This window comes from Pleurodeles waltl, chromosome 10 (assembly GCF_031143425.1).
Source record: "Pleurodeles waltl isolate 20211129_DDA chromosome 10, aPleWal1.hap1.20221129, whole genome shotgun sequence".
Classification (NCBI taxonomy): Eukaryota; Metazoa; Chordata; class Amphibia; order Caudata; family Salamandridae; genus Pleurodeles; species Pleurodeles waltl.
The window spans coordinates 466735956-466760254 of NC_090449.1; the positions used below are offsets into that span (position 1 = coordinate 466735956).

General features: G+C 42.7%; 1 protein-coding gene across 1 annotated transcript in view; it reads left to right on the top strand.

The window, feature by feature from the left end:
• LOC138261625 (SCO-spondin-like) overlaps positions 1-24299 on the top strand; it is a 1514343-nt gene that overhangs the window by 160108 nt on the left and 1329936 nt on the right. The window contains exon 19 of the mRNA XM_069210750.1: positions 2958-3138. Coding sequence (XP_069066851.1) covers positions 2958-3138 — 181 coding nt within the window. The remainder of the gene's footprint in view (positions 1-2957; positions 3139-24299) is intronic.

Sequence of the window (24299 nt, forward strand, 5' to 3'; positions counted from 1 at the left end):
ACCCTTGAGGTGTCCAACACCATTCACAAAGATGTATGCGCCCCAAAGGAATATCTTCTCCTTTGCTATCAGTTACCATCTCCTTTGAGGTGTCAGTAACTGATCAACAGTTTGTGACTGCAATTGCGGCCACAAATAATTATTGCAGACCATACCACATTACAATTAGGATACCACCCTGCAGTCACCCCCTTCCTAATTGCAATGAGTTATGGCTTGGTAAACTCATTTTGGTAGTCACAAATGTGTTTAATGCCTACCAAAACTCAATTTTGCAGTCATAAACCTGTGTTTTAATGAGTTGCAGGGTTTGTGATAGCACGTGGCTTTGTTCCTTTGGCCCACTGTGAATTTAATGCAATTTTTCTGTAGTACATGTGTATTACAGTTTCCAATGGGTCTTTGCTTGCAATCCTAAATCCCTTTGTAGCATTAGCCTCATTTAGAGTTTGGCTGCGATTGCAATTAAGTATCCTATCTGCCAAACTTAAGGTCCACCCTTCTCATTTAGAGTAGGGCTGGCTTTCAGTATGTCAGCAACAGAGACTACTCAAGCTCCATCGCTGAAGTACTCCTCCAATGGCCTGACGGAGGACTGGCTGTTGGAGGTTTGTCCATTTGACCACCCACCGAATGTAGAGTGTGCAGGGGAATGGACAGTTTTTACTTTCACATACTGACATCAGAAACATGGTGTAAAGTGAAAGTAAAAACGTTTAGATGTTAGATAACCCCCAGACTGTGTGGGTGAGAGGGTCATACATTTCATTTTAGTTTCAAAAAGAAATTCCTGTTTTGGGATTATTTTTGATTATAAAAGTTTTTGAAAGTGTGCTGATGGCACTGTCATGTTCACGTATCCACACAGCACACTTTACTGCATTGATAGGTACCACCATGATGGTGGTTCCTGTTAGTGGTCAGAGATGTCCGTTGGGGCGGCAGATTCTTCTAAATTTGGAGTGCAGTCCCTACGTCATCCTGATGGGGTAAAATCAGCCCCTGAGTTTGTGAAGATCACAATTTAAAAGGTATGAGAACTACTATTATTTTCATGCATCTCATACTCTTTGAGGTGTGACTGCCTAAAGCATATGCCTGATATTAAATGTGTACTTGGTCCAATACGTGTTGATCAAGGTCATGGATCTGAACATGGTTGCTTTTTTATGTGAATTAAGACAACTCAGCTCTCCCTGTGGCAGTGCTCATTTTTGTACCTTCTGATGCATAACATGAAATGAATGCCAGATATGTTTGGGGGATGTAGTAAATGGTTCACTTTATGTTCTTTTCACTACTTTGATGGCCACGTGATATCCTGAGGAAATTACGTGATTGATTTGCTCCTTCAACAGCCTTCCCTTTTCTTCAGTGATGGGCGATTTTAGTGGTTGCAGATGTTTGATGAAATCAACCTATTGGCCTGTTTGAAGATTCACCACAGGATAGGTTGATTTCATTGACTGTCCCAACCACACAACAGCTATCTGCTTAAAATGTTTATTGTTCTTTTATAAACAAAAAAAATGGTTAATTGATTTGACTCAGTCGGTGTTAGTCCAGTCTCTTAGTGTTTTATATGTTAACAGTAGAAAAGCCAAGACTGTTCATATGTTCACTGCTCTGAGTCTTTGTGCTACAATAAACGTACCAACTGCTTAAATTGGGATCCATGATAAATTTCAACACTAACAAATAGGTTTAATGCCTGCATAAGGTACAGAACTTGCTTTGCTTTTTAAGGGCTTTGAAATTTGCCAGTTATTAATCTCCATTCCTTCCTTCCTCCCAACTGGTCAAACTCTTGCCCCTTGGAAGACGACTGGGATTCCTGTTTTCAATTATTTGCTATATATGTTCCCACAAAATATTTATCCTCTTTCCCTTGCATATCTAGAACCAAAGGCCACACTCCTTCTTCCTTACCCTCCATTGTTATTGTTACGCCTTGCCAACAAGTTTCCTTTGCATAACTTCGTCTATGGAGGTTTTTTTTTTGTTGGGGGGTGGGTAATGGAGTCCATCCATGTTGATTGTAAATAGGACTGGGTGGAATTCTCTACACCTAGCTAGCCCCTAAATACTGATGTGTCACCCCAGGAGATTTGGCATAACTTGGCTAATATTTATGGGTCAATTTTGAATCATGACCCTGACCCTTGAGTCAGGAGCTTTATGAGTGAAGTGTGCTTTAGGTTTTCACTTTTTAAACAATGAGGGGAAGTGGAATTCATGCAGCTTTTTTTCTATTTTCAACTCCTGCAGAGGAAGTCACCCGTAATTAAAACATTTTTTAAAAGTTGTGCACTTTGTTTGAATACAACCTAATCCCATTATGCACTACTAAATCTCGGTAAAATAAGATAGCACATTCCTGTGGAGAAAATGAATTAATTCCACTTGTTCATATTAATCAGTGTGCACTGGCCAGATAGACATCACTCTTAATCAGTATGCCTCAATCTCACCACGTATTAATTCTCTCCTGAAGAGTAGCAAGCTTTTTACCATTGCAATTGTGTACTGAAGTGTGATATTAGTTTCCTCTTCTCAGGTTGGTCAGGGTGATCACTTTTTCTCAAAACCAAACATGTTTTATCTCCTTCATGCCATATAAGCAAATTTAGCTGCCCTTCTCATACTCATGCTGTATTATTCAGAACGTCAACTTTTGACATTGAGGTGTGTGGTGGGGACAACTTGGAGAACACTCACACGAGGAGTAAGTCATGTTCTCGATCAGATATTCTAACAAACATCCCTTATGTGATATCATTGACCCCCTATTCATAAGGTTTTTATTACAAAATACAATTTACAGCAAAATAGGAATTGTGCAAAGGTTCTGCATTGTGCAGTGGTGCAAGATTTCAACACAAATATGGGGTGCGTGTCCACTTGTGGCACTATTTAAGTTGAGGTTTTTTAATCTATATTTTGGTCCTGGCTTCTAGTGTCTGCTCAAATGGCACCTGGAACTGCACAGACGTTGGCTGTCCTGACACTGCCTACTGTCCTGGAAATCTTGTGTATGAGTTTGGATCCTGCCTGCGCACATGCGAGAACCCTGAGACCAACCAGACCTGCTCCAGTGCCATGGAAGGCTGTGTGTGCCCTGAAGGCACTGTGCTTCTGGTAAGCAGTAAAGGCGTTATCACTATAACAGAATTCTGTTTGCAAAGATCTTTGTGTGAAATCTAGAAATGCCACCTGCAGATAGTACAGTGTAGTCTAAACAGTTACAAAGGGAAATATTAAATTACTGTGACTGTGTAAACGCACTCTTTTGTTCTATGAAAGATTTTGTAGGTTTCTGGCCCCACTCTGACCAGACTGTTTAACAAGTTTGGAGAGGCTGAAAGTAACACACTCCTTTCTTTGAATCCGATTGAGGACAGTCCAACTGATGACACACAGACTACCAAGAAAAGGACTAGTACAGTGTTGTTCTGGTGAGCTGCGGAAAACTGAGTTGCAGTACTCACTACTAAATGTTTTAAGTGGTGTTTTAAGCTATTCCGAATATAAGATGATCAATGTGCTCTATCACATAGACCTCTTATTGAGGAACTGAGAAGCATAACTTAACTAGTTTAACTAGAAAGACAGATAGCATCTCTTCTTGACAGTTGCTATCATTAATGCAATGTTTCCTCTTCTGCCCATTTGGCATTTTAAGGTTGAAGGTGTTGGAATCAGCAACGAACAGAACTAGGGTGTTATGTCTAGAAATGCTCTTCAACACATGTGAATTGTAACTGGCTAACATCAAACTAAAAAAAGAAGAATGTGAAAGTGGATCAAATAGAGAGCAATAATTTGCTTTCTATGTATTTTTTATTTTATATAAACATTTTTAATAAAACTCTTTAAAGTAATATTGATACAAAACCAATGTCACATACATAAATTATACCACTACAGAGGCACTGCATCAAAATCAGGATGGTTATCCTTTAGAAGAAATTATTTCAAACGTATCTTAAACTGTTCCAATACCACACAGTGTTCATAAATCACATTTGTTAGGCAAGCACATTCCAAACATGCCAATTCACATACCTTCGTAAAAATGCCATGAAAATCTCGACCGCCATTGCGGTGTTCCTGCAGAAACCTCATCACACACGAAGAAGTGATAAATGCCATTAAACGTTCGAACTAGGGAAATTCCTGGGACTGTGTAAATGCACTCTTTTGTTCTACGAAAGATTTTGTAGGTTGCTAGCCCCACTCTGACCAGACTGTTTAACACCGTTGGAGAGCCTGACTCAGTGTCGTGCACCATAGTGGACGATGAGAAATGAGAAAACACATCCATGTGTTGTTCTTTCAATAATGAATATTTTCTGCTAAGAGCTGCTGTTTCATCTTTCCCGCTTACAAGCAGGAAAAGGATCTTCTTTAATTCATGCTGGTAACATCAGAGTAGAAGTAGGTGTAATTTAAATTCTGCCTGAATAGTTTATCAGTTTACAAATGTTACAGTTTGCAAAGGTTATACTATTCTATCTAGTTCTAGAAACCTTTACATACCATCACAAATTCTTTGGAAGCACATTTATGCAAAGACTTTTCCCTTAGATACTTTGCTGTGTAATTTCCACACTAAAAGTAGGTTTGTGTTGAAATATTTATCTGCAAAACCCAGTTTTAAAGTATTTTGCCCAAACTCTTTTAATTTGCACATTCTAGTGATGGGGAGTTTTGTATGTTCTAATTCAAGGCCGATGAACCTTTGGATCTGTGCAAAGGGGTGCAACTAGAGAATCAGGCAACAATCAATCAACATTGTTTTAACAGTGCAACCAATTTGACCACACAATGAAAACCCAATTCAGAAATAAAGTTAAAGGGATTTATTACAAATGAACACTCAGCTTAATGTAAACAAATCTTAAAAACATGCTGTAAAGATGCAGAATATCAATAGGATAACCAAATTGTCTAAAGAAGTTTAAACACATTAACATAAGGCAGACAAGGAAATCAGACACCACAATACAAAACATTAAGAAGATAATTTGGTGATCAGAAAACAAAAGCTGGTCAAACCTTTTACACATTGGTCCAAATAAATCAACTAACTAAAATGAACCATGACAATTTGGCAATCTCCCTTTTAGAGCTTGAATCTACAAAAATTTAGAATCTAACTAAGGGACACAAGAACAAAAGCTAAAGAGCAAAAATAGGATGGAAATGGTTTCAAAAATAGGATGAGGAAGTGAAAAAGAAAGGGAAGGTGTCAGCATTTCAGAAGCTCGGTCAAGAGTCTTCTTCAGAGAGTTAAATGTACGTCTAAGCCACACTCAGCAAAGCATGGGAACTAAGGGGAAAGTCAGAGATCTGTACCCCTAAAAGTGCACGGAATCTGTCCTGTAATCAATCAGTGTAAGTCGTGGTTAATACTGTGAAAAGATCCATTGGGCACGAACCATAGATCAGGCTTTAACATGACTCCTTCTTCTCCCATCTCATGTTGAAACTTGCAACTTCAGCATTAGGCCACACTATACTACTGGGAATGAAGTTGTCCTTGGTTTCCTGAACATTGGTTGCAGCACATATGAATAAGACTTCTCTCAATGTCTCTGTGTACCTTTCAAGGTTGCTTTCTCAGACTCTCTTTGCATAAGACATAGCACATCTATTTCCAAACTAACAATTCATGTGAACATACCTGCAATTAAATATCATGTTAACTGAAATGGGAAACAATTTCTCACGTTAAAGAAGATTTAGGCCTAGCCAAGTCATGCTAAGGTAGCATCTCAGAGGCACATTTAATTCATGTTGTACTGTGCACCTTTGACTTGCGATCACATAATGTTTTCTTTCCATCACATAATGTCAGTTATACTTTCTTAGTTTAGACTTCATGTTACAGTTAATATAAAATGAAATAAAATTGAATACAAGGTGAACTACATTTCTCAATGTAAATCAACAACATTTAGTGGAAATGTTATATAAACTGTTATCGTTTTAAAGATAAACATGCACAAATAACGTGAGAATGGTTTAAAAATTATAATCAATTATTACATTTGAATTAATAAGGATATGACACAGTGTATTTTCTCCTAACAATACTGTGAATGCACTTCATTATTGAATTTGAGTGCACCACTTTACATAAATTTACTATTAGTTCACACGAAATACTTTGTAATACGATTATGTATAGATCAATATTGTGACATCAGGGTTGACAACAATTTACACTGTTCCACCCTCCCTCCCCACTCTGATGGTGAATCAAGCCATCACATCAATTTGTAATCTTTTCTTATCAGAGAGACAGATCAAAATCTCAGAGATTGATCCAGGAAAGATCTTCTGGACTCCTCCAACTGCTTAATGTCACTGTCATAAATGTTTTGTCTATTCTCAAGTTCTATCTCCTTCTTTCTCCCCTTCACTCCTTTTCTCTTCTGAAATCTCATGTATCCCTTGTAAAATCCAAACAGGATCAATCTACAAAGAACAACTATCAGCAAAAGTCTCAAGATGCTTCCAATAATTCCACTTGTTAGACTTCCAAATCGTTTACCAACAGCTGAAAATCCATTCCCTATAATTTCACAGGCACCTGTTGCTTCTAGCTCCTTTAAGTCTCCTTTCAAGTTAATAATGTTCTTAATATATTTCTTCAGCTCCTTACCATTGTCAGGTATAAAAGTACAACATTGTTGAACTTTCAGCATCCAACAGATTCCATCCCCGTTTGCGAGAAGAACATCTAAAGCAAGTTGATTTGCAAAACCATAGATCTAATAGCAACCATTACCTCCCGTCCCTCCCTCGTCTTCCTTTCTACCAATGAGGCTCCCTGCTTCCCGCTAGACCCCTCCTTTCCTCTTAAACCCCCCCACACCCCCACCACCTCCTGTTCTTCTTGTCTAGCCCCGCTAGACTTACCTTTCTCCTTCTCCTCCACAGCGGGGCCTGGGGGGCATCGGTTTGACTCTCGAAGAGCGCAGAGCTCCTCGTGGAGAGTTCCCGGCGGTCGCTTCTTCCGGGGGCAGGCGGTGCTGCCTTAGAGATGCGTCCTTGGAGTCGGCTGACGGAGTTGGTCAGCTCTATGGTGGCTGGGGCTGTGCTTCCGGATATTCGGCTCACGTGCTGGGCTGATGTGCCGGTTGTGTTTTTTGCCATTTTGGACGGTAGGGCGGGCGATTCTGCCCGTGTTTTTTGTAATTTGGTGCTAATTGTTGCCTCATTTTCATTTGCTGATATGGTTTTAGGGGGGGGCTTTCTCCATTATTTAATGGGTGCTGGGACCTCTGGAATGCATTTCTTGTTGGGATAATGTCAAAGGTTCCTTCAAAGCGACGCAGGATTGTTTCCTCTTCTTTGGGGGAGGATGTAGCGGTTCCCCTCTCCACTCCTGGGGGTCGCCAGGTTGCGGTGGGGGCTCCTGCGCCTCTCATGTCCAGGGAGGAGGTTCAGGACATGATTGAGGTGGCTGTGTCTCGTGCTCTGCAGGCTGGAGCATCCAGGCCTGGACGTTCTTCGGCTGCCCAGCCTTCAGGGGCTGCGGAGGGGTCCTCTTCATCAGATGATGACGCTCCTTCTACTTCTTCTGGTGGGAAATATGTCTCCAGGGAAGAGATGTGGGAGGTTCTGACGCCTGTTCGGGACAATTTAGGTTTTTCCTGTTTTTCAACCTACAGGGACTGATTTGCACTTGTTCCCTCAATATCAAACGCCTTCGAGGTTTGCCATGCCTTTTCAGGGCCCTGTTAAGGATATGGTGCTCCGGGAGTGGAAGGATGTGGACAAGTCTCAGGTTCCGCGGTTCCTTCAGAAGCTGTACTTGCTGGAAGGGGAAGATGTGTTGCCACCCTCCGTTAAGCTGGATTCCATTTTGGCAACTCTAATTGGCAAGACGGCGGTCAATCCGGAGGATTGTGCTCCTACTGATGCCACTGACCGTAAGGTGGATTGTGGTCTAAAAAGGGCATTTGCGGCATAGAATTTGGCCCTCAGAGCTGGTATTTTTTCTGCGTATTCTGCACAGTCTTTGGTGCAGGATTTTGACAAACTGGCGGTTGCTGTTCAGGAGGGTTCGGAGTGTTCGGAACTGCTGGCTGTTATGGAACAACAGGCCAGGTTGCGGGCAGACATGTCTTCTGATGTTGTCCGTACTTCGGCTCTAGCGTCAGGAGCTTTGATTGGGGCTCGAGGTCCCTCTGGTTAAGGATGTGGAAGGCGGATCCTGGGGAGAAGTCTGCTCTCCTGAGACTGCCTTTTGAGGGGCGCAATTTATTTGGAGATCAGTTGCCTTCCATGCTTTCGAAAGCTTTGAAGGAGAGGAAACACGCCTTGCCTTATAAAGGTGGTTCTTCTTCTGGCAAGGGTTGGCGGAAGCATTCGCGGTCTTCTGCCAAAGTTGATTCCAAATCTTTTTTTTTCAGGAAACGTCGTTTTCAGACCTGTTTTTCTCCTAAAAAGTCTGCTCCTTCGGGTCTGGGAGGATTCAAGAAGGGGTCCTGACAATCATTGTGGGCCTGGCAAAGGGCCGGTTGGGGGACGGCTGAGGCACTTTCTTCCCGTTTGGCAAGAGAGTGTCAGTGATTGCTGGGTGCTGGACATTGTAAACAATGGCTACGCCATAGAGTTCGACATGGTACCTCCAGATACCGGGGTGCGTCCTACTCCACTGCCTGCGGTCGGGGCACAGAGGCAGGAGTTGTTGGATGGGGTCCGGGACTTACTTCTCAAGGGGGCCATAGCCCATGTTCCTGTGGGGGAGAGAGGTCTGGGCACTTATTCCATCTTGTTCCTGGTTCCAAAGGTGTCAGGGGGTTTTCGTCCTGTCCTCAATCTCAAGGGTGTGAATTCCTGGATCAAGACTGTCCATTTCCGTATGCTTTCCATTCAGTCGATTTTTCCTCTGGTCAGTCCAGGGGATTTCCTGGGGTCTCTGGATCTGCAGGATGCTTACCTGCATGTTCCAGTGGCTCTGTCTTCTCAGAGGTTCCTACGCTTTGCGGTGGGCCAGGACCATTTTCAGTTTTGTGTTCTGCCATTTGGCCTCAAGTCCTCTCCACGGATTTTCACCAAGGTGGTGGACCCTCTGGTGGCTCTTCTACATTCCGAAGGGGTGTTTGTCCATCCTTATTTGGACGATATTCTAATCCAAGCGCCCACTCAGGTTCTGTTACAGAGGCATGTGGCCCGGGTTCTGTTGGTCCTGCAAAACCACGTTTTTTTGGTCAACTGGGGGAAGTCAGATTTGGTCCCTTCCCAGGATCTGGTTTTTCTCTGGCCCAATTTCTGACTCTTCAGGGCTTGGTGACTGTGTCGGAGGAGCGGTTGGTGTGCCTCCAGTCACAGGTGTTGTCGATCTTGTCACAGCCGGCTCCCAGAGCCCTTCAGTGGTTGCGTCTGCAGGGTCATTTGGCGTTGGTGATTTTTCTAGTGCCGTTGGCACGGTTTCATCTTCTTTGCCTGATGAACTGGTTTCTCGTTCGTTGGTCTCCGGGGTCGAGTTCTCTTCGGGCACGGATTCCTGTGTCGGGGTTTGTTCGCTGGGAGTTTGGTTGGTGGCTGGTGCCGGCTCATCTTAGTGTAGGGGTGTCTTTATCTCCTCCTCACCCGGTGGTAGTGACGACCGATGCCAGCCTCTCCGGTTGGGGGGCTTGGATGGGGTCGGCTCAGGTCCAGGGGTTTTGGTCACCTCTGGAGGCCAGACGTTCCTCGAATTGGCGGGAGTTGAAGGCGGTGCTTCTGGCTCTGATTCATTTTCAGGACTCCCTGGAAGATTTGGCAGTTCTTATTCGGACAGACAACTTGGTGACCAAAGCTTACGTGAACCGGCAGGGTGGGGCCACATCGCGGGCACTGTTCCGCATTGCAAGGGAAATTTTTGTTTGGGCACAAAGGTGGGTTCTTTCCCTGCGAGACACCTACATTCAGGGGTGGTCAATGATCAGACGGATCTTCTGAGCCGGGTCATTCCTTCGTCTCAGCTTTTCTCCCTGTGGTTGTCTCTGTTTCGTCGCCTGGTTCACCTGTGGGGTCTTCCGGTGTTGGATGTGTTTGCCTCTCCAGAGAATGCGAGAGTCAGTCGCTTTTGCTCCCGGTTTTGTTATCCTCAGGCTTGGGCGGTGGACGGGATGTCGTGTCCTTGGCCTCAGGATCTTTTGTACGTGTTCCCGCCCTTCCAGTTGCTCTGTGCGTTTCTAGTGAGGGTACGTCTTCTGAAGGCCAGGGTTCTCTTGATCGCGCCCCATTGGCCGAGGGCAAATTGGTTTCCGTTGCTTCGGTTGATGGCTTCAGATCACATGTGGACTCTTCCTCTCTGTCCCTCGCCTCTGGAGTTTCCTTGCCTCCCGATGGGGTCGTTGTGGCGGTTGCACTTGACGGCTTGGAAGTTGAACGAAGGGGTTTGACGTGCTTAGGGGTTCTGGTAGCTTTGAGTTCTACTTTACTGGCTTTGCGGCGTCGTTCCACTTTAATGTCTTATGGTTGGCAGTGGAAGGTTTTTTCTTCCTGGTATTTCTGGCATAGGTTAGATTCTACGGCTGCTTCTCTGTTTGAGGTGATGCAGTTTTTACAGGATTGGGCCCAGTTGGGTTTGTCTGTGGCTTCCCTACAGGTGCAGTGGGCTGCGAGGGTCATTTGATGCCTCGGTTTTTCCAGGGACTTCTTAACTTGTTTCCTCGTCCGGTGCGGTCCTTTCCTTCCTGGGATCTTTCTTTGGTGTTGGATGCTTTGACTGTTCCTCCCTTTGAACTTCTGGATTCCTGTGACTTGCGTCATCTTTCTTTGAAAACCTTTTTTCTGGTGGCCATTACTTCAGCCCGTCGTTTGGGGGAGTTGGGGGCCTTGGCCTGCTCTTTTCCTTTTTGTAAGGTTTTTCCGGATCGAGTGGTGCTTATACCAGTTCCTTTGTTTGTTCCCAAAGTGAATTCGTCTTTCCATGCTCGCCAGGAGGTTATCCTTCCTTCTTTTTGTCCTGAGCCTTCCTCGGATGAGGAGGTTCGGTTGCATTCATTGGATGTGCGTCGGGCTTTGTTGGAGTATCTACGGGTGGTTGCTCCTTTCCGGAAAGGTGATTCTCTGTTTGTGAATTTCGGTCCGGCTCGAAAAGGGGAGAAGCCGTCCCTGCTTCCTTGAGTCGGTGGGTTCTCTCTCTGATTTTGATGTCTTATTCTTTGAAAGGGGTGGTTCCGCCCCAAGGGATACAGGGCCGTTCTACCAGGGGTATGGCTGCTACGATGGCGGAGCTACAGGGTGCTTCTGTGGTGGAAATTTCAGGGCCGCTACTTGGGCCTCACCTTCGACCTTTGTTCGTCATTACAGACTGGCAGACTTGGGCAGTTTGGAGTCGGTATTGGGTCACTGTGTCTTGTCCTCTATGATGTAATAGGAGGGTGGTTGTTCGGTGCCCTTTGTTGGTTGTTGCAACTCACTGTCCGTTTCCTGTTTTCTCTTGCTATGTCTCATTGGTAGAAAGGAAGGCGAGGGAGGGACGGGAGGTAATGCGTCCATTACTTACATTAATGGCAATACTCCTAGTCCTACTCCCTCACCTTCCTTTCCGTTCCCTCCCGCCCTCCCAGTACGGATTGACTGAGTTGCTGCTTGGGCTTGTTTTTGTACAGGAGGTGGTGGGGGTGGGAGGGGGTGTTTAAGGGGAAGGGAGGGGCCTAGGGGAAGGCAGGGAGCCTCATTGGTAGAAAGGAAGGCAAGGGAGTAGGACTAGGAGTAATGCCATTAACGTAAGTAATGGACGCATTTCTGTATCTATCTATCTGCTAATCCTCTAGCTGTTCTGGTGGACAATTTATCAAAAAAGGTGAAAAACTTCCTAATCACTCCTATAGAGGGTATCAGAGCACCAAATATGTCTCCTACAATTTCACTAGCACTTTTCTTAGTTGTTCTGTAGGGTTCTCCACTTGAGCTCTCTTTTTTTCCCACATGATAAGTCTCTGGAAAAAATTGTTTCCATATAGCATGTTCCATACCATCTCTTGGTTAATTTGTAAAAGGTATGTTACCCACAAAAGTAATAAACTCCAGGAAAAACTGGATCTGCTCCATTTAAGTAAAGACCCCAATAAACCTCAAAGGTATGGTCACATTCACTAATTCCTATAAAATGTGTGTCAGGTGTAGAATTTCTAATGAAAGTGCATAGGTTTCCCTTATGTTGCCAATCTAAAGCTCATGAGGCCATGTTTCCCACTAATGTTTGTTCAGTGTCATCCTTAGCCCATTGTGGCATCTTTGAATTATTTCCCGCTTTGGCCAATAGATCTCTTGAATCTATACATTTCTTTTCCACATCTGTTAGGAGACAAAATTATGTTGGTGTGCGTAAGCAGTATCCAGCATCATGGTGGGTCTAAAGGAATTTCCCACTATCTTAGCAATTTTATAATCAGGCTGTCAATTCAAATATTTAAGCACAAGAACTTCTGAAAAAACGAAATCCCTATTTGAATAATAGCATTGAAAATGACCTTTCCCATAGAAAAAGCTCAGCAACAAACTACAGGTAACTCCTTATGTCAAAGAGAGGTGGTGATAGCTTATTCCCTCAGCAACTGATGGCGGTATTTGCTTGCAGACATAGCAATACCTAGAATCCATGGTTTTAACATATTCATAAAGTAGTTCTGAAAACACATTCAATAAATAATCTCCACTAGAAGTATCTGCATGTAAATCTTTCTCATCTACTCCAGATAGCTTGTTGTCAGCAAAAGATGGGTTTTGTGGGGCACTTGTGGATCTAATATTGTCTACCCTAGAAGGTGTAGGTAAACTCAATCAAATAGGCAAAGCAGTCTTCAAATAGGCAAAGCAGTCAATACTAATACTGATAAGACTAATACTCCTGCACATATGGATCGTTCAATGAAAATGCAGCAGTAGCAACAGTAATAGTCTCTTTCAGTCTTTTCGCTTGAGCAAAGCAGTAGTAAGTAATTGTCTTTTCAGTAAAGTTCAAAGGTTACTTGCAATAACTTTGTTAGTCTTCCTTAACCCTACTCCATGTTCTTCTAAATGACAACCCTACGATGAATTCTGCAGTCTCAGACCTTGGTTCTCTTATTCATTCTCTACAATCTATGAATGTCCGTAGTAAATGCACAGTTCAAAGTCACTAATAATCACACTCAAAGTGTAATGTCTCAGTCTATCAATGGCAATGCAATTTCAAAACTCAGTTTTGCCACAAAAATCAGAACAAGGAGGTTCAGCTGGACACGAATTGTTAAAACAAAAGGGTCCAAATTCTTTCTTCCAGTCATTTGCAGCAAGATATATCCATTCAAGGGTGGCGTACCTCTGACATGGTACTCTTGTTCTTTTTGTTCTCTGGGCAACTGACCCTTCGTTGTCACTGTAACTTTGGCCAGACTCTTCAGCTTCCTCCGAAATAGTTTGTGGAACTTGCTCTTTAGGTACAGTCTGTTCTCTTGGCCACTGATCTCCAGCCACAACTCGTTTTACTACAGCATCTGAGTTTTGCGCTGTCAACTTTTCTAGTCTTGACCCATCTGTACCCACTTCAACATCCTCCTCAGGCCATACATGTGCTCTTTGAGTCACTTGCTCATCCCATACAGCTTGGCTAACCTGCTCCCTTCATCTCGCTGTAACCTGCCATTCAGGGACAGGTGCTGTTTCATCAAGGGGACTCAGAACTTTATGAGTGTGTGCTTCATGAATCAAATTGGGAGGCTTCCACACTTCACAGCTGTTGTTGTGACCAAGATGACCTGTAAAGACCATTTCCATTGAGGTTCAAGCACAACTTCAGAGCTTGCTTCTTTTCCATAACTCAGTCATCTGGATCAAGGTCATGGCACTGCTCTTGTTGCGGCTGTGTTGTAGCTTCTCCAACCTGATGAGACACAAAATGAACCACATCACCAATCCCTTGCAATAATCAAGAACCGTGTCATCTTCAGTGTTCACAAGTGCATTTGCAGGTACAGCTGATAATCTCATGGCTCACCCCATAGTGATCTCATGGGGTGATAGTCCGGTTTTCCTGTCTGGAGTACTGAAAAGACTCATCGATGCCAGAGGCAATGCGTCAGGCCATTTCAGTGAAGTGGAAGCACACACTTTAGCCAATCTGGATTTCAACATGCCGTTGACTTGCTCAACAAGACCAGAAGCCTCTGATCTATAACTGTAGTGTAGTCTCTGCTCCACTTGCAATGCTGCACACAGTAATTTCAGGATCTCACAATTAAAGTGAGCCCCTCGGTCTGATTCAAAAGAAGTCAGGAATCCAAAACTTGGGATGAGCTCTCTTAACAACAGCTTTGCTACCATGAGACTGTTATTTCTCCTAGTCGGGTAGGCTTCAAGCTTACAAGAGAAAATGCATACAATAACCAAAACTATCTCAGTCTATTGAAAAAAGGCAGTTCAATAAAATCCAACTGCATCCTTTTGAAAGGTCCTCCTGATCTCCCTTTGTGACTTAGTGTTCCGGCAGTTCATTTGCCTACTTTCATCTATTGACATGTAAAACACCTGTGACACAGAGCTTCTGCCATCAACCTAAACCTAGGATTGAAACAAGTCTGCTGAGACAATCTCACAATTGCGTCACGTCCCACATGATCTGGACTGTGATAATGTCTTGCCATAGATGGTAATAAACTGTTGGGCATCACAACTCTCCCATCACTTGAAACCCACACATCATCTTCACATCCTGCTCTAATCTAACCCTGTTTTTCAGCTTCTGACACTTCTTCCTGCAACCTTTTAACTTCTGCCCATGTATCTGCACCAGTTAACAAGAGATTGTAATTTCTCTTATCTGTTCCCTCGTTGAGATAGTCGCCATTGAATGCACAAGAATTCAAAGCACAGTATCTGGCGACTTCTTCTGCGTAATTATTTCCAACAGTGACATAGTCATAAACCTCTATAGAACCACAACTGTCCAAAGTCATGGACAACACCAAAGCCATCCAGACTATCGGTAAAAATTGTCACCTTCAGCTGGTCCGAAACACAGCATGCTCTCGTAAGGGAAATCAATTCAGCCACTTTTGCAGAAAAGACTCCTTGAAGCCAGGAGGTTTTGACCACACCTGAGAGAGTACAGACTGCGTAGGCAGCTTTCAGGTTACCTTCATGGTCTCTCAAGCAGGAGTCATCAACAAGTATGACATGATCTGATTCAGAAAGTGTCGTATTTTGTATGTCAGGTCTCGGCTTGGTGCACTGTTCAGTGACATCTAGAGAGTCATTCTCAATTTCTTCAACATCATCTGTCTCATTTACAGGTAAAGGTAATACTTTTGCTGGACTTAATTGTAATTGCCTCAAATTCACATTTGGAGTAGCCAAAACGGTTTGCTTGTATCTTGTCAGCCTGCTACTTGTAAGGTGCTGGATCTTTGTACGTGTTAATAAACTCTATACAGAGTGGGGAACAGAAACATTCAATGGATGTCCCATAACAATGCTTTCGCACTGTTCTATGCTGATACCAACTGTGGCAACAGCTTTGAGATAGCCAGGCACTGCCGAAGCTACTGGGTCAAGTGTAGCAGAAAAATAGGTGAGAGGCCTATATGGGTTTCCGTGTAACTGAGTCTGCACTGAGAGAGCTCATCCTTCCCTCTCTCTGCAGTACAAAGTATAACATTTGTTGTAATCAGACATTCTCAGAGCAGGGCCACAACAGAGATTTACTCTCAGCTCTGTGAAGGCATGCATATATATGTCATCCAGTGGTACTGGATCAGACACATCCTTCTGTGTCAGCCTCTGGGGTACATTAGAAATTTGCACTTGTGGTCTTTGCATCTGCTGTGACACAACCTGATTGTTTCCCTGGGTCTGCACAAATCCTCCACTCTGCACCTTATTCTCACTATCCATATTATTCGGATTAAAATGACATTCTGTCTTCCAATGGCCCAATTTGCGGCATACATGGCACAGACTAATTCTCTTCAGAGTCACCCTATCTACATCTGTACTCGAAACAATTTGGACACTTCGTCCTCTACCCTGCTGTTAAAAACCATTACCTCCTTGCAGCATCTAGGCTCCCTGTGGATACACACCCTGCATACCACCAACATTCCCTACAAGCTGAGGATTCTGAATCCTTTGTACAGCTTTTATCTGTACTATCATTAATGTCTCCTTCAATTTCTTTTGTTTTAACTCCAGTTCATCACTGCAATATTTTGCGTGTCGCAGGATTTCACAAATTGGTTTATTCTGCCAACAAATCAAATGCTGCTAAATCATGTTATACACTTCCGGTTTCAATCTCTGCACAAATCTGAACACAAAATGTCTCATATCCTTCGCCTCAATAGTCTCTGTACTGCAGAACTGTTTAAAAGCCTGCAACAATCACATATTTGAAAGTATGGACTCCTTAGACTCTTGAGTCATTCTGTCAATCCTGAACCAATCAATCTCTTTAGGGGTCTCCTTTTTTTCATAACAATTGGAGACGGAGCTTTAGTCGCTGTATGTCTCATAGATTCTTTTTCAGGCCAATCAACACCAACTTACATTCAGCCTTCAAATCACTTGGAACAACAATGTCAAACTGTGTATTCAAATCATCCCAGAGCACTTTTGGAAGGTTCACAAATCGCTCAACCTGTATATACCATTCCACAGGTTTCTCTCACAATTTTAGGAAATCATTTGTGAATGAAGCAATGTCACCTCTACTCCAGGGAAAACGAATAAATCCTCCACAAGTAACTTCTCTCATAGGAAGCACGTGTACATCTTCGTCACTCTCTTCTGTTCCAGCAGGAGGCAAATCTAGCCTTGCTTTATTTTGATCCTTCTTCTTTACCAAATATACTTCTCATTTGTCTAATTCATTCCGTTTCCAAATGTAGCCAATTAATTCCCAAATTTGCAGTTTCATTCCAGGAGGTACCATGTTTATCAAGCATCGCTTGCTGAAACTCAAGCAATAACTTCTCTGTAATACTTTGGATTTGTTCAGATCAACTTTGTATTTCTGCACTAATGCATTTAGAGCCTGATTTTGATTTTGGCGGACAGATTACTCTGTTACAACGGTGACGGATATGCCATCCCAAAAACTTAAATCCCATTATTTCCTATGGGATTTATATTTCAGGGGACGGGATATCTCGCACCGTTGTGACAGACTAACACGTACGCTGAAATCTAAATCAGACACTTAGGGCCGAATTTTTAAAAAAGTGGCCCTGCATCCAATGCAGCGTCGCTTTTCTCATGCCCCCCCCTGTTCTCCCTACCCCCACCATGTGTGTGCCATATTTACGATACAGTGCACCATGGCAGTAGTTAGAACAATAGCGTCAAAACATTTTATGCTTTTGTGGCGCTTTACTACACTAGCGTCAAAACGTTTGACGCTAGTATAGCAAAGTGCATGGAGGCCAATTGATTTAAATGGGTGTATCATTTTAATACCTGCTCTGAGCATGATCTTCAGGTCACATTTCAGAATTTCACCCTTCAAAGGCTTATAAATTGAGAAAAATAAATACTGACATCTGTTATTCACAGAGATAAAATGGTATGAAAGGTAGAATCAAGCACTACGTTTAAAAACAAGTGAAGATTGTTATGATGAGTATGCAATTTGCAAATAAGGCTTGGGGTTCATTACCCCTTCAGAGGTGTTCCTCATCCATCCTTACCATCAATCATTACCTTTTGAGGAGCCTCAGCCCCCAGACAGACATTCTCACAAGCCTAAATCTAAATGTAGTCCCATTTATATGCCAGTTGACAACATAAATCCGGTTTCCCAACATCCTGTCATCCCGCTGATTTTCTGTCCACAGTGTGGACATGACATTAATCAACTTATCAAGAAAGTTAGTTTTTTTTTTATTTATTGAAATAATGTTTTATGCAACTAACTTTATAAGGCAATTATGCTCAACTTGAGAGTTCAAACTCTCGGAGGTGTGGCGGCTTGTTTTTCGCTCCCTGTTCAAGTGCAGAGCTGAGGTGGGGAGCGGGCTAAAAAGCAGGACCGTGCCATGTGGACACTAGCGTTCACTGGTTCTCCCATCTTCCTGAAGTGTGTGTGTGTAGGTATGTGTAAAGGGAGTAAGGCTGTACTGGCCTTTTTAGCACAGACTTTTCTCTTACGAGATGACAGGGCTAAGTGGTCTACATATACAAGCCACTGCTTTAGAATGATGATTTACACTTTCGGATTGCATTCATGGCGAAGCTCTATGACACGTGGACAATACTGAAATAGAGCAATAGGAGAAGTGCTTACCCTTTCAAGAAGAGACCTTAAAGGGATGATAAATGAGGGACTTAACTCGGCATTGAAGGAGCCGACTTATAAGAGACAGAGAGGGTACAGTTGTAAAGGAAGACCAAGAGGATGGGAACGGTCTAAACAACGATTTTGCCTAAATAACGATTGCCTGAACAACGAATTTTAAGGTAAGTTCTTTTTTTTATTTTTTATGGTTTGTTATATTCATATATATATATATATATATAAATTCTAAACAACTCATAACATTTTAGAATATGTATATATTTATATATATATATATATATATATATATATATATTGATATACATATATATAAATTCTAAACAACTAATAAACCATTAAAAAAAACTTACCTTAAAATTTGTTGTTCAGGCAATCGTTATTCAGGCAAAATCGTTGTTTAGACAGTAGTTGTTCAGTACTTCGTTGTAGAGACTTTTCAGGTGTTTAGCAGTAGTGGTTTAGGCAAGTAGTTGTTTAGGACCTACTTGTTCTATCACATATTTGGTGTAAATGGATGTAAGTGTCAGCTCCTCCCTCCATCCTGCCCAGGATGACCCATCAAGATATTAATGGCCCATCACAATGTGGATGGCCCATCAGACACACCTAGCTCCCTTTGTGTGTGGTTGTCTATAGGGAATGCACAAGGGCCAAGCTGTCACCTACCCAGACGTATTGAGAGGCAGAGCCAATGAATGGTTAAAGTAAGAAAACACCAACTTCCTAAAAGTGGCATTTTTAGACTTGCATCTTAAAATCCAACTTTGCCATCCATTGTGATTCTAAATTGTGAGTCCAGAGACACCAATCTTGAAATATCTATCTGGTCCCAATTGGAAATTACACTTACAAAAGTTAATAAGGCAATCCCTATGTTAACCTACGGGAGAGATAGGCCTTGCAGTAGTAAAAAACTATTGTAAGAGTTTTTCACTCCCTGAACATGTAAGATTTAAAAGTACATGTCCAACATTTTAAATACACTGCACCCTGCCCTTGAGGATGTCCAGGGCCTACCTTTGTGGTGACACATATGTATTAAAAAAGGAAGAGTTAGGCCTGGCAAGTGAGGTAACTTTCCAGGTCGACATGGCAGTTTCATACTGCCTACACAGGCTCTTCAATGGCTGACCTGAGACATGTTTAGAGGGATACTAAGGTGGGTGGCACAATCAATGCTGCAGGCCCGCTATTGTCATTTAATTTACAGGTCCTGGGCACAGGTAGGTAGGGGCTTCACCAGGGACGAACAAGTAAATTAAAGTAGGCCAGTTCTGGATAGCCAGATGTTACCATATTTTAGGGAAAGAGCATGTGCAATTTAAAACTGGTCAGCAGTGGTAAAGTGCCCAGAGACATAAAGCCAGCAAGAACGAAGTCAGAAAAATAGGAAGTCAGAAAGCAAAAAGTCAGGAGGAGACCATGCCAAGGATGCCACGTTTAACAGCGGCAAACAGATGTATTCACAGGTCAACTTTCAGGATGACAGCATTGCAGACAACAATCCCTTTGATCATGCAGGTACCTCTGGACCTCCAAAATGCATATTGCCATTTTCTGATTCCAACTGAGCCAACACCACCTCAGATTTGTGATTGGAGAGACTCATCAATGCAGAACCTGTCTGTTCGGTTCATCAACACCTCCGAAGATATTCATGAAGGTAGTATCTCCTGTTGTTGCATCTTTCCAGTTACAAGGCATACAAATATTTCCATATCTTGTTGACTTGTTGAATACAGGTTATGTTTTTTAAATTATGAATCCAGGCTGGAGGTGGTGTGTTAATACCTCGAATCATTGGGATTCATCATAAACTGGAGAAACTGAAGCATCCACCTGGAACAACAGAAGACTTTCATAGGGGCGGTTTTCAACACAAATAGGCTTTTCTGCCAGAGCAGACACTAGATATGTTACAGAAACAGACTCCAGATCTTTCGAAACTACCTCAGGTAAGGGACATCTAAAGGATTTTAGGGGCCCTGGGCCAAAAGTAATTTGGGGGCCCAAGTTCAGAACAGCTTTGAATTTATAATTCAATTTCAGCTCTTTCATGCCCTCAGTAGCTGAAAGTGCTCAGACAAACTAATTAAAATTCTAAATGTGTTCACATCTAATATTCAGGGACATTGACATGTGTTTTCAATTTTATAATACAGCAGCAGCTCACTAATATTAGTGCAAATATTGCCAATAATCTTTGTGACCCTGCCCATTTTTCATATCCGGTCCTATTGTGAGCTATAAGATGTTGCATTGTGTTGAAAAACATACACATTTGTCTGCAAAATGTCTCTTATAGACTTCCACACATCGCCCAATTTAAAAAAAAAAGGCCTAATCTCGGGTCCCCCCTTGAAGGGTTGAAAGGTGGGGCCCTGAGCCAGGGCCCACTTCTTCCATGCCTTCAAACGACTCTGCTTCAGGCAACAGCCAGAAAGGGGCTGAGAATCCATGGCTTAATTGCTGCAACAAAGGAGGGTGTCTCCATCTAAAACCTCTCATGCACCACATACTCAGTATTTGGGCTCTCTTTCACAGGATATCGACTGTATGATCCCAACATCAGAGGAGATCAAGCAACAGCTTCATTGGAAACATACCATCAGCAATATTGTTTAACTGGAGTCAGGAAGTGTTCATGAACATATTGTATTGCATTGGCAGTCCGTGGCTGGACCTCTTTGCCTTTCTGGAAATAATGCAGTTCCTTGGTATTATTCGTAGAGGTTGGCTTGACAGGAGTGAGCGTTGGATGTGCTGTCGATTCCTTGGCAGGGTTTTTCTGTATGCATTTCCTCCAATTTATTTGGAAGACTTAGGCGGATCCCTGTTATTGTCTCCTGTTAGATCCCTCACTCTCAGAATTCAAGTTCATTAGCACACTCATTGACAAACTCAGACCTTAATGGCTTGGAAATTTAGAGGCTTGCTTTAGGTAACCTATGTTACTTGAAAGAGGTAGCAATCTACATTCAAGCATGCAGGAGACCCTCTACATTAGTGTGAGAACTTGGATTATCACGTGAGAGGGGTGGAAGTCCCACAGAAATATAAACACAATCCTAGTCAGGGTGAACTACAGGTCATTAAATAAACTTAGGCTCAACCCTCTGGTGGCTAGATTCAAAAGCTGTCAGGCATAACTTAGAAGTAATGTGTAAAGTATTTATGCAGCACACAAACATTAATAAAGTGGAAACACAACATAAGAAGAATCCCAAACCAACTTGGAAAAATAGAGTTATTTGTATTAATGAAAATGACACCAGAAAGTCAAAAATCCAATCAATTAAACTGAAGTATGATTTTTAAAATGTTAAGGTCAAAATAGCTCCAAAAATCACAAAATTCCTCTCCCAATTATCTGGTCGCAATGGACCCGGGGAAAGTTACAAGACCAGGTTGACAGCGATGGAGCACTGGCTGGGTACAGGGACCAGGTTTGTCCTACTGAAGTTTTACCTTCTCAATTCCGGTCCGAAGAGTTGTTATTCATGCTGGCGGGGGTCACGAGGAGGTCGCTGTCAGTGTGAGGAGCAAGTCGGGCATTGCGGACGGCCACTGTTGTAGCATGATGCACCAGTTGTCACTGGAGATTTGCGTTGGCGGTTGATGCTGGCTGCTACTGTTGTCACGAATTGCAGGTTCCACTAGAACTTTGTGTTGGTGATCGACATGAATGGTTGCTGTCAGCACAAAGTGCAGGTCTCACTGGAGCTCTGCAGTGGCGGTCATTGCAGACAGTCATTTCTCAGCATGAAGAGGTCACTTTGCAGTTGCGAGGAGCCCAAAACTTCTGCATCATCACCTTTTCTTCTGGAAGAATATACTCTAATGACAGCCATGGGTCCATGACCTGGGGGGCACCTCTTGGGGATCAGGACTCACTCCAGCAGGAGGGCTCAGGCATGTCCATGGCACTCGTCAGCTGGTAGGTTGTAGAGAGGGCTATGGAAACTTGTGGTGTCCCTGTAGCACAAACGTTCTGCGGTGTGAAAACTTAGATTGATATGGATTTCTCCCTCAACCAAATTGCACTGGTTTTCCATACAAAAATCATGTAGGGAAAAAACTGCAGGTGCAGTAATATGCTTTTTACTAAATGTAAATCCTCGTGCTAAAGTATTGAATCAGCAAAAAATAAAACTATATAGTTTGTATCTGGGTAACTTATAGCTGTATGAAAGCACGTCAGGCTTGATTACTCGATAATTTAGATGGTTGGGCACACATGACGTTGCGCAGTTGAGAGAAAATTATGGCATCACTGCAGTTTTCCCCACACAGATTTCTCTAGGAAAACCCTGGCAAAATTTGTCAGGGGACTGCCCAATAAAAATAGACAATAGATGGCGATTCAACTGTAATAAATACTGGTGTCGCATGTTATGCCTCTTTATGAGGCGGGTTCTGGAAATACAGGTATTTACTGCATCTGATAAATATCCCAAGCCAAGGAATTGGTATTTACTAGGTGCAGTGGAAACATCAGCCCATTCCACTCTATGTGTAATCAGGGCCATAGATCCTGTAAAGCTTTCACTGGTTGCTTCAGGATTTGTGTATGTTTTTTCCTTGCAAAGTATGCAAAATCGTCGCACATACTATGAAAACTATGCAAGTGTAATTTATTATGAGTCACTTGCATGGAAGAGCAAAGCAAAATTTGAGCCCGAGTAAAAAGTGGTCTTGAGTAACTAAACGTGCGTGACGGTTTCAGAGTATTCATGAGAAAAAAGCTAAATAAGGTATGCACTCACTTTACAAGAGGTTCTTGAGTAACCATCTCTAGACAGCTGTGTGAAAAAAACTGGTCGAGTGCCTGTGCCTATGATAATAGGGAATCACTGCAAACTACAGAAATTGTATTAATTGGAAACTACATATGCTTGCTTAATAAAAAAAATCCGCACAATCCTAGTATCCAAAATGAAGGACAGCTAATTTGCCCACCCTCAAAGAGAGTTGACCGATATGCATTCGGCCATATTGCTAAGGTTCTCACTGGTCCTTTGAGTGTTCGAAGTAGCACCACCATAGTCATATTTTTAATGCAAGTGTTCAACTTTTTCAATAATGAAATATAATTAGCTAAACAAAGTTGCTCAGTGTCAGTAGAGGCCGTAAAAGCCAGGGCCACTGGAATTATGCTGCAGGGGAGGACCACATTATGCCGCATGATCACTAAATTATGTGGCAAGGAAAGGCAAATTATGTGGCGTAATGCAGCTCATTTAGAGGCATATTTATCAAGGCTTTTCTTCACCTTTGCACCACTAAAGGGGACGCAAGGGTGATGCAAAACCTAAATTAGATTGATCAAGCCATGCAAGGCCACCTTGCTTGTCCCTGAGCGGCTTGATAAATCTAGAGTAACGCAAGGTAGCGCAAATTGCTGCCTTGAGTTACTCTGTGGCAGCAAGGCGTACTATGGGGGGAGTGTGGATGTTCCCAACACATCCACCCATGGATTCTGACACATTCCCAGATTTACCAAGATTGGTAGCTCTGGGAATGCATCAGAATTTTACCACTCCCTACCAGAGGCGCAACAAGGAGAAATATCTTTATTTCGTTTATTTCGCCTCCATGTTTTCTCTTTCTAAGTGTTCTGCACATAGAAAGAGGAAAATGCCTTTGCGGGTGGATCTTGTGTAGGAAGGTGACCCTGCACAAAAACAATCTTGCCTGCTACACAGGGATCCTTGCAACATGACGCATTGGCGCTAGGCAGCCAAAAGTGTATCAGCCCTAGTAAAGGACAGGAATGCACTGTATAATGGTAATTACAGCACATTCCTGCCATTTTTATTTCACACAGTGCGGCAATGTGGCTTGGTGGGTTGCGTGAACTTTTGATAAATATGGACCTTAATGTTAGTATTGCATCATATTTGGAATTTTCACACGTTAACACTATCTGGGCAAATATTTCATCTCATTAGTACCACTTAAACACCCAAACACAGAAATAAACAAAAGAAAGATGACCAGTCATCCTTTGCGAAGT